The sequence below is a fragment of the Esox lucius genome, chromosome 12, assembly GCF_011004845.1.
Source record: "Esox lucius isolate fEsoLuc1 chromosome 12, fEsoLuc1.pri, whole genome shotgun sequence".
Lineage (NCBI taxonomy): Eukaryota > Metazoa > Chordata > Actinopteri > Esociformes > Esocidae > Esox > Esox lucius.
This window is the reverse complement of record NC_047580.1, coordinates 4,873,004-4,883,682: the sequence shown is the minus strand read 5'-3', so window position 1 is coordinate 4,883,682 and position 10,679 is coordinate 4,873,004. Positions and strand designations below refer to the sequence as shown.

At 42.0% G+C, this 10,679-nt stretch overlaps 1 protein-coding gene across 1 annotated transcript; it reads right to left on the bottom strand.

Moving 5' to 3' along the window:
* Window positions 1-874: 874 nt before the first annotated feature.
* On the bottom strand, window positions 875-6,340 carry LOC105025280. Its single transcript, XM_010895858.3, has 11 exons — window positions 6,126-6,340; window positions 5,902-5,931; window positions 5,688-5,786; window positions 5,485-5,586; window positions 5,265-5,390; window positions 5,062-5,187; window positions 4,889-4,984; window positions 4,381-4,755; window positions 3,985-4,143; window positions 1,663-1,805; window positions 875-1,462 (listed from the first exon to the last, which is right to left on the bottom strand). Exons 1-11 carry the CDS (start codon window positions 6,321-6,323, stop codon window positions 1,417-1,419), a joined length of 1,500 nt encoding a protein of 499 aa, XP_010894160.3. The 5' UTR covers window positions 6,324-6,340; the 3' UTR covers window positions 875-1,416.
* Between the last annotated feature and the right edge of the window lie 4,339 nt (window positions 6,341-10,679).

Genomic DNA, 10,679 nt, shown 5'->3' with positions numbered 1-10,679 from the left:
AATCATCATGAAAACATGTATCCAGCGTTTACTCCCGCTTGCTAGCTAACTTGTCCCTTTACACAGTCCATCGTTAGCCACAGACAGTACGGCAAATATATCCACAGTTTAAGTTTGTAAACTCAGTCCTGAGGGCACAATATTCAAATCCACTCCTCACACTATCGAGAACTATAAAACATCAACCAATAATTACCACTCCTATACTAATCGTTCCAACTTTCAACTCCCGCCACTCACACCTCCTTTACACTCCTCTCTCTCCCAGCAAAACCAAAAATCCCTGTCGCCTTCCTCCCCAGAATAATTCCAGCCAATACTAAACAAAAACAAAAAATATATTTGTACCTATTTATGATCCATTTTATTTCCCCATTATATATTCTAGTTTTGTTTATCTAATTCTAATTTTTTTTACATCCTTACATACAGTTAAACTAAACGTATTATCATTTAAATAAGGCAATATTTTAAATCCCATCAGTCTTTAAAATGAGACTCAGAAGAAAAAAGAAAATTATTGGCTAAGCAAGTCTGACGATACAGAGGGAATTTGTAATTGATTAAGACGAGTGGCAGCCAGAGGAGGTGTTGAGAATTCTTTTTTTTACATTTTGTGGTTTTTGTGAGAGTTACATACAGGGGGTGGGGCATCTTACCCCAGGGGGCGTTTTGCCCCATGTTACCCTATTGTAAAAACTCACAAAAACCTTCATCTCAACACACTACAACACCATGAATATATAGCAAAGAAAATTATAAAAGCACAAAAACCCATCTGTCATTCATCATACTTTATTGAGAAATACATTTGGAGAACAAAAATTTTTTGAAAATCATAACCATTAGTTTGAATTATCAGTGCCAGTGAAACTACAGGGCCAGTGAAACTTGGAGGGAAACCCAAGCATAAGCAGGCCATCTTAAATTTAGCAAAGCGACGGTGATATCAAGACGATTACATTCGTTAGAGATTTATGTGTCTCGCGGTTGATGGGGAAGTGTAATGGATGCATGCAGAGCAAGTTGGAGGGAGGGATGGATCCAAACGCAGAGCGCAGGACTTTTATTGGGGAGAAAAAATTGTGTAAAAAGGGACAGGCTGTAGCGAAGTCAAAGGGCAGGCAGATGGTCGGTAACTGGGAAATCAAGATAGAGCGGAGGCTGAAGTACAGTGGGGAAAATCCAAAGAGGCGGTCAGGTAGGCAAGCAAGGGTCGGGATACCAAAACAGACTTTCAAGATTCTCAGATCAAAATGAATGTTCATGAAAAAAAGGCTCTGTAATATTTCGCGCACACGCACACATAAAAAATACCTCACAAAGAACAACAGCAAACACAGAACTCATATGGGGGGTAAACGAGACACAGGTGCAAACAAGTTAGTGTGTGTGTGTGTGTGTAGCCGTTCTCCATTACTTCCTCATACAGCACATCTTAGATAGCAGCCATTGAAGGAATCTGTCAAAAAGCAGAAGAGATCGGTTACATGGAGAACTGGCAGTTGGTACATGCATCAGATCTGCTATGCTGGCCTGGCTGGTCATGTGGATGAAAAGCCTGTAGAAAAAGACTCATTTGTTTTTTCCATCAGAGAAATGTTCATATTCAACATGAATGTCCCCTATATTGCAATCCTAATTTTCTGTTTGTGTCCTCACCTCTTCCTCAGACTTATTTTGTCCTTTTTCATGTGTTGTTTCTCCTTTGGCCCCACAGATTTCTCCTGTTGTCTCGCAATGGCTTTCTCCTTTCGTTTTCTGTGTTTCTTAGCCTCTTTGACAGTTTGTTTTTTCTCATCGGGCTGTAGAAAAGAAACATATGATGTAGAAAAGAAACATACTCAACATACAGTTAACCCTCCTGTTATGTTTTGGGTCAAATTCATATACAATTAAAATGTTTCATTTCACATATTTGTTTATATTACATAGATACCTAGCAGTCAAAGTGGAGGCTAAAATAAGTCAGAAATGTCAAATACTATTTGTTTCTTTGCAACTGTGAGATATATTTAATCCCAAACCCACACACACACCCTCTCCCTATTCTCTTGACCTCATCTGTAAAGGCCTATTTCTCTGAAATATTGTTCACTAATCTGTCTAAATCTGTGTTAGTGAGCACTTCTCCTTTGCTGAGATAATCCATCCACCTCACAGGAGTGGCATATCAAGATGCTGATTAGACAGCATTATTATTGCACAGGTGTGTCTTAGGCTGGCCACAATAAAAGGCAGTTCCATGATGTGCAGTTCCATCATGCAGCACAATGCCAGAGATGTTGCAAGTTTTGAGGGAGCGTGCAGTTGGCATGCTGACAGCAGGAATGTCCACCAGAGCTGTTGTCCGTGAATTTAATTTTCATTTCTCTACCATAAGCCTTCTCCAAAGGCGTTTCAGAGAATTTGGCAGTACAATTTGACCTCCACATCCAGCATCTTCACCTCCAAGATCATCTGAGACCAGCCACCCGGACAGCTGCTGCAACAATCGGTTTGCATAACCAAAGAATTTCTGCACAATCTGTGACCGCATATACAACAGAGGAAGCACATGCCAAGGACCCAGCCGCTGCAGCTACAGTGAGGGAGATCCAGGAGAGGACTTCTCCTAGTACAGCAGTGAGGGAGATCCAGGAGAGGACTTCTCCTAGTACACCAGTGAGGGAGATCCAGGAGAGGACTTCTCCTAGTACACCAGTGAGGGAGATCCAGGAGAGGACTTCTCCTAGTACAGCAGTGAGGGAGATCCAGGAGAGGACTTCTCCTAGTACACCAGTGAGGGAGATCCAGGAGAGGACTTCTCCTAGTACACCAGTGAGGGAGATCCAGGAGAGGACTTCTCCTAGTACAGCAGTGAGGGAGATCCAGGAGAGGACTTCTAGTACACCAGTGCGTGAGGTAAGTGTGTGTCTGTGTCTGTGTGAGAGCATGTTGTGTGTGTCTTGGGATGAGCATAAAAACATAGTAATCATTGTCTTCTTCTTTCTAGGTTTCTGCTGGGGGAAAAAGGAAGAGGTGCCAGGTCTGCAAGCCATCTGATGATGTCAAGACGAGCATGACCTGTGTGAAATGTGCAAAATTCATTTGCACAAAGCACACTGTGATGACATGTCCCTCATGTGCTGTGTAGATGCACACACATGCACCGTGTTCATTTCCACCTATTAATGTTTGTGTATTTCTGGTTCTAAACAACGTACAGTGTTTACTATCACAATGTGATGACTTGTCACTTGTGTGCTGTGGAGACACACAGACACACATGCACCATGTTTATATTGCTCATTTTGTTGTTTTGTTATTTTGTTCATTTATGGTTCAAAAAGTGTTTAAATAAAGTTTCCTTACAATACAAATCCTCATGACTCATTTGTCTTGATTTGAAGTCAGTGGGTCACTTAGACCCTGAACAGAAGAGATGTCTCATGGTAATTTATCAACATCACTCTATAAAAATACATTTTAAAATGTAAAATAAAATATAACAAAAATCAATGTCATGTAAAACTATTGCATTTTATATGCAGGTCTTTCCAAAGTACATAAAAAATTTTTTAACATGCATTTCTTATGAAAAACAGGTGAATTATCCCCATTGAACCATGATCTGTGAGGTAAAGAACACCCTTGCACTAAATATTGATTGAAATGGTTAGTAGGGGGGTTAATAATGAGATCTCAACAATGTTTATTGGGATCTTTTGGTTTCTGACACTTGAATAATTAAACATGCCCCGGGTCAAACTGACACAGGAACATCATTGCTGCTCCTGAGAAACAAACATAACAGGAGGGTTAACTCACAACAACAGAAGTTGTCAGTTCCCCTAGGTGAAAAGTTTTAGGATGAGCTTCCCCTCCCCTGTTTCTAACCTAAACCATTTGGCGAGACAATGTAAAACTGATCCAAGACTAGTGCGTAGGGAAAACCTCATAACAACCATCAATGACAACCCGTCTCTCCTTCCTCAAACTCACCTGTTGGGAATCTCTGGCAATTTCCAGAAGGAGTTTCTTGCCTTTTTCACTCACATTGGTGATGGGAGCCAGGCGTGCCCTATTTGGGTGAGGGATGTACTCCACGGTGAGCCAGGAAGCAAGGGTGTGGCTGGGGGGGGTCAAAGGGCAGGGGATATCCTATCAGGAGGGAGCAAAATGTATTGACATTAACTGAATGTCTCCAATTTGAATAATATATGGACAAACTCTATAAATACATGGCTCTGAAAAGGAGTAACTTAAAAAGCTGTTGTTCTCAGGACTGAGTGTTTTCTGGCATTTGCCTAAAATCTCATTGCTTCCTTCTAGCTTAGGCAGACGGTCCTCGAGGCCTACCTCCACATCAGTCCTAATACTGATGTCTCTGGGCATTACCATGATCAGGGTGCCAGGCTTCTGTTCCATCCTCCCTCTGTCTCTCATCTCTTCTCCCTTGCTCCTAGACAGCCACTCCCCAATCCATCTGAAGCATCCCCCAAGCTTCTTCTGCCTATCTCCCTGGTACTGTTTGAAGTCCCCACCTCCGCTGCATATCTTCAGGCCTTCGTCCGGGATGTGCTCCATGGAGACCAGGTCTTCCTTTACCCTTGTCAGGCTGTCCTCCTGGGTGTCGGCCCAATGTTGCTCCTTGTCCAGGTGTTCCTCCAAGGGCTGGCCAGCGGGGACCACATCCGTCTGGAGGGACACCTCTTTCAGGGTGCTCACCGAGGCAAGCAAAGCACTGTTGGGCTGATGTGCTGCCACCCAAATCTGTTTAAAAAATGGAATCAAACACATTGAGCTGTTGAGGTATGCTATGGTATGATTAGGGCCACACAGACACAGACAAAAACACGTCAGGATGCTTACATATCTACACACACGCCAAATGGTTAAAGCCTACCAGTGTAGGGAGTTTCAGAGAAGCTGAGTTCATCCGGTCTGACTCCCCTGGAGTATCTGAACCATTCTCATCGGAGACATTGTAGTCATCATCACTCTGTAGGTCAGATGGCATTAGTCACCGTCCAGTCTCCACACTCAGAGAGTTACTTAAATACATGCTAATAAACTTACAAGAAAGTCTGACTCATTGAAGGAACGGATCGACATATTGTCATTCTGGTTCGGAACTGCTCCTAATCCGTGCTCATCCATCAAGTTTTCAGATGCTGCCCAGCTGTCATAATCCTCATCATCACTCTGTAGGTCAGATGGCATTGGTCTCCTTCCACGCTCCACACTCAGAGAGTTACTTAAATATTTGCTACCTAACTTACAAGAAAGTCTGACTCATTGACAGAACAGATCGAAAGATTGTCGTTCTGGTCAAGAACCGCTCTTATTCTGTGTTCATCCACCACGTTCTCTGATGCTGACCTGCTTTTGTAAACCTCATCGTTGCTCTGTGGATCAGAGCAGCCCGCTAGTCAGTTGTAGATCATTTTCCTTGTGGTGGCATAACACAAAAAGACATAGGAGATGGTAAAACTCTCTTACCTCACGTTCACAGATTTTGAAAGTCTTTAGGGAGTCATTAGATCTCGCTGAGGAGCACCTCTCCTTGTGTGATGTCCCCATCCCACAAGTCATCCTCCCAGACTGAAGACATAGACAGAGACAAGTACTCAGGATGGTTTGGTTAAATTGAAAGATGGATCTATCTGGCGTGTCTCAGTATGGGTACAATAGAGAAGTCTGACCTGGCAGGGAGTTTCTGGTATAATGGCGGAGATACGCTGGTTTAGTAGCGAAACTCTGACCCCAGATGCCTGGTCTTGGTCATACATTGTGATGATGGGCTTTGAACAAAACATGAACATTTTAGTCATCCATTTGCTCATATTTAAAAAAACTTATTTCAAATGCAGTTCAAATTATTTATTGATAAATCAATAAGGACGTTAATGTACTTACAGGCCTGTTGTGGGTCTTCACACAGGCAGACTGTGAAGATGACAATCCATATCAAATTAGGTTACTATTTGTATTTAGTTTGAAATTAAATGCAGTTTTTAGACATTTATTAATAACTTTAACGTATTGTTTTCAGGTCAGACTTGCTAGGGTCAGTTTATAAACCTTAAGAATAATACATATGGAACACAGCAAAAACCTTGAATATTACTTAGGCTATTTACCGAATAAGGACGCCTCCTTAAAGCTCTTCTAATTCTCTTATCGTTGTGATCCATATTGCTTACTGATGACTGAATGCTATTTCGCTCATGATATTTTATTCGGTTCAGTGTGACGTTTGCCAGAAAGTTATTATTACGGTGACAGTGCGCGTGGTTTATGCATACAGCGAGTGAAATAGCGGACGCGTCATAATCCATGTAAAAGATACCGGCAAAATGTAATACTGGTTCTTTTCGCATTTCACCATTAATTTATTATCCCATAAGGAAATTATGAAATGACTTCAAGTAAGGTCTGTTTTGTTTAGGCTTAATCCTGCTTGGCGTTTTAAAAAAAAAACATTCTCGACAGGGCAAAGTGACTTTAGTTAGGTTGACAAAACTATCATCGCTTTTTTAGTCAATATCGACAAAGGTTTAAATGGCTAGGTGGTGTAAGCCGACACGAAACCTAATTTGAAGCGGATCAAAAATCCCCTATAGAAGAAATGAATGGTGTAGGAATCGAAAGAGCCGGTTTTCCATTTGTGCCGCAAAGTTTTATGGGTTTGTGACTCTTTCAGTTGCTCAATGCAATTATTTTTTCAATAAATAAAACATATTGCATAGTTGTTCCTTATTTTACAGAGGAATTTACCAATAAATTCATTAAAAATCCTACAATGTGATTTACTGGATTTGTTGTGGCTGGGTCTTTCAGCATGACAATGATCCCAAACACACCGCCCGGGCAACGGAGTGGCTTCGTAAGAAGCATTTCAAGGACCTGGGGCCTCATGTATCAATCTTGCGTACGCACGAAAACACGGCGTACGCCAGCTTTCACGTTCACGGTCAGATGTACTAACATTGAAATTAACGTAAGAATGTGCGTTCTTCCACGTAAACTTCAGGCCTGGCGTAGGTACATTTTTGTGATTTTTGTCCGTTGGCGACTCATAGAGGTAATAAAGTGAAGTGGCAAACATTACACTACGAACTGTTCTATCGCACCTGTCAGAAATTGCTTATAATTTGTAATTGATAAATTATTTGCCATATTATTGTCACACGAGTCTTATTAAAATATTCTATTAATTAAAATATTCTATTAATTATGCAATTAAGTAAGAACATATATAAAGGATGTGAAAATTGATACAACCCGTCTAGCAATGGCAGCTTTGGCTTTTTAGAAGACATTTCCTATGGACAAATCCGGAGAGAACGAGTTTTTAGGGACCACAGTGATGACTGGCTTATCAGCCGTTTCAGATTTCCAAAGGCTATACTCTTGGAGCTCTGCGCTGAGTTGGGTCCGAATTTGGAAAGAGAGACAGTGAGGAGATGCTGTTATACCGCCCTGACAAGGTTTGCCGCATCATACTGGCCTGTGGAGTGGTGCACAATGTCGCGCACAGGCATGGCATACCCCTTGGTGAGGTGGGGGCACTGCCAGATGACCCTGACCCAGGACCAGTATATGTGCAGCACAATCAACAAGCCATTCAGGCCCGTCAACGTGTAATTGCGACAATATAAATGGTACTCAGACACAAAGTTCATTTTTTGACCAATTCTTTTAATGAATGGCTTATTTCTGTGAGTGCGTCAGTGACATTTTTAAGGTGACTGTTCATTTCTTCAATGGCCCTAACAATTTGCTGTTGTGACTCCAGAACAGCATGCGTCAAGACACGGCCAGATGGACGGGCTTCAGCACTGGGGGGAACATTAGAGACACGGGAGACGCCGGACTGAATGGGCTCTGGCTGCTCAGGTGGTGCGGACTCTGAGTGCGTGCCAGTGGACGTTCCTGCGGTTCCTAAGTCCAAATAAACAGAGGCACATCTTAATTTGAGTCTGTTCCTTATTAAGGTACACGCATTTGCAATAAAAGCAGTGGATACGTAAAATCTCTGGTGTACTTTTTGCTATATTGCATCCATTTTAAAATTAAACGGTGGCTGGCTATATATATCAAAGTTAAGGAAATAAATTTTAGTCACCTTGCTGGCAGTCCTGTAGTATATCCGAGTCTCCTACATCAGCGGATACGATTCCAGAGATTAACGTGTGCAAGTTCATCGGTCCCTGTACCACCGCCTGTTCTGCCCACACTTTGTCGGTGCGCAGCAGTTCTCCGCTTAACTTCCACCTTTATGTCTGACCATTTCTTCTTCAGTTCATTTACGGAACGACTCTCAGATCCCACCGCGTTGACGGCATCAGACAAACTCGCCCACTCTTTTTTCTTTCTTTTGTTATTAATTCCAGAGGACAGATTTTCAAATAAAATATATGTTCTTGTTTCTACCTCTGATAGTAGCACCTCTAAATCGTTTTCAGTGAAATTTCGTTTCTTGCTTGCTTTAGCCATGTTCTTGCAGGTTTCTTTTGCCAAATTGGACTAATTACCATATTTAAATTAATTTAATTGAGGGAGGAGACAGGGTGTGGTGTGGTGCTCGTGCATGTGCGCTCAATTTCGCGTTAATTGGGATGTACAAAGAAAATGTATGTGGAATGCTGCGTACGCAGAGATTCATACATCAGATTTTTTTGGTGCGTACGCACATTTATAGCTTTGTCCGTAGGCAATGTTTTAGTATGAATTCAACAGGCCCCTGGAGTGGCCTAGCCAGTCACCAGATCTCAACCCCATAGAAAATCTTTGGAGGGAGTTGAAAGTCCCAGCCCCAAAACATCACTGCTCTAGAGGAGATCTGCATGGAGGAATGGGCCAAAATACCAGCAACAGTGTGTGAAAACCTTGTGAAGACTTACAGAAAACGTTTGACCTCTGTCATTGCCAACAAAGGGTATATATCAAAGTATTGAGATTAACTTTTGTTATTGACCAAATACTTATTTTCCACCATAATATACTAATAAATTCATAAAAAATCCTACAATGTGATTTCCTGGATTTTTTTTTCATTTTGTCTCTCATAGTTGAAGTGTACCTATAAAGAAAATTACAGGCCTCTCTCATCTTTTTAAGTGGGAGAACTTGCACAATTGGTGGCTGACTAAACTGCCCCACTGTACATAAACAAGATCCAGAACCGCCACTGTTTTTTCTGGGCTCCAGCTCTGGACTGAGGTAAAGTGGAAAACTGTCCTGTGGTCTGACAGATCAAAATTTGAAATCATTTTACAGAAATTGGACTCCTTGGTTCCCAAACGGTTACAGAGTATTGTTAAAAGAAGAGGTGATGCAACACAGTGGTAAACATGCCCCTGTCCCAACGTCCTTTGGGGCATTCCCAAAGACCCGCTGCATGAGCACTGCAGCTCTGCCCCTGACCTTTGATCGAATACCCCTGCAGTAAAATGAACTATACAAATAGGAATAATAATTATCCAAATGTAATGTTAAGAAGGATTTTTTTAATTTTTATTTTTTTACTTATGATAAAAACAAATAGGGTTTTCAAGCTTTTGAATCTGCCAAGTAATAGCTACCAGTAGATGGCGATATTTCACTACCACTAGCTATTATAGCCAACAGGGAAGAAAGCAGAGGGCGTTGAGTGTGCGTTGAGCGTCAATCTCTGTGATGAACTATGCTGAGTTCAACAATATTATATCAGATGTAATCTTGGGTGAAACAGATACATGAAGAAAAACCTCAACTAACAGGAAAGTTCATTTAAACAGATCAGGACAGTAATAAAGCTGCACGCTACCTTCTAGAAGTTAACATCAACCTGAACAATGTAGCCTCATCAGCTTTGAGGCACACTTGCAGTCAAACCCTGAAGCACCTTACTTGTTGGACCCAAGTGCAACTCTGAAGATGAAGCAAAGATGAAGCCTAGCAGCTGGACCGCAGGATGATGTTAGTAGCAGGACCCCAGGATGATGCCTGCAGCAGGACCCCAGGATGATGCCCGCAGCAGGACCCCAGGATGATGCTCGCAGCAGGACCCCAGGATGATGCCGGCAGCATCCGTAAACCCAGTAGTATATCAATTCTGTTTTCTTGTGTCTGAGATGAATGTCCAATGAATATGGTCAACCTGGCAGGGTAATAAGTACTGAGTGAGCTGCAGAAATACCTGGAACAGGTGAAGGGGGGCATGTGTTCACAGTCATTGTTCCAGTCCTTGCTTGTTATTCAAAGCCACACTCTGTGTTACTGGGTCTGGACTCTGCCATATATGCCAAATGTTACTGGAAATAATAATTTTCCTCAGGCTAAAGAAAACAAGCAACCACCGCTGAATGCAGTTTTCTTGAAACTATTTTGTTTGGTTGAACAGAAACACATGTTAAATAATATTCACACTGCTTTCCAAATGTATTGCAACCCCTGGTGTTGAGCTACCAGATAAACGAGATATATGCCCACTACAGCTGTCTGGAGTCAGCTATTCACAAGAGTGACTGCAGGCAAACAGCATTCTTACATTGCTTGGGAAACCTGCACCCATTTCCTGTGGAGAAAACGATCATTACACCCCAACAGTGAAGGCCTGCCCCAGAGAGTTGGTTCTGCAGTGAATGGCTTTATTTATTTAATTCTGTGTCCGTCCAGCCCCAGCAACAAATCCTAGACTTCAGACCATG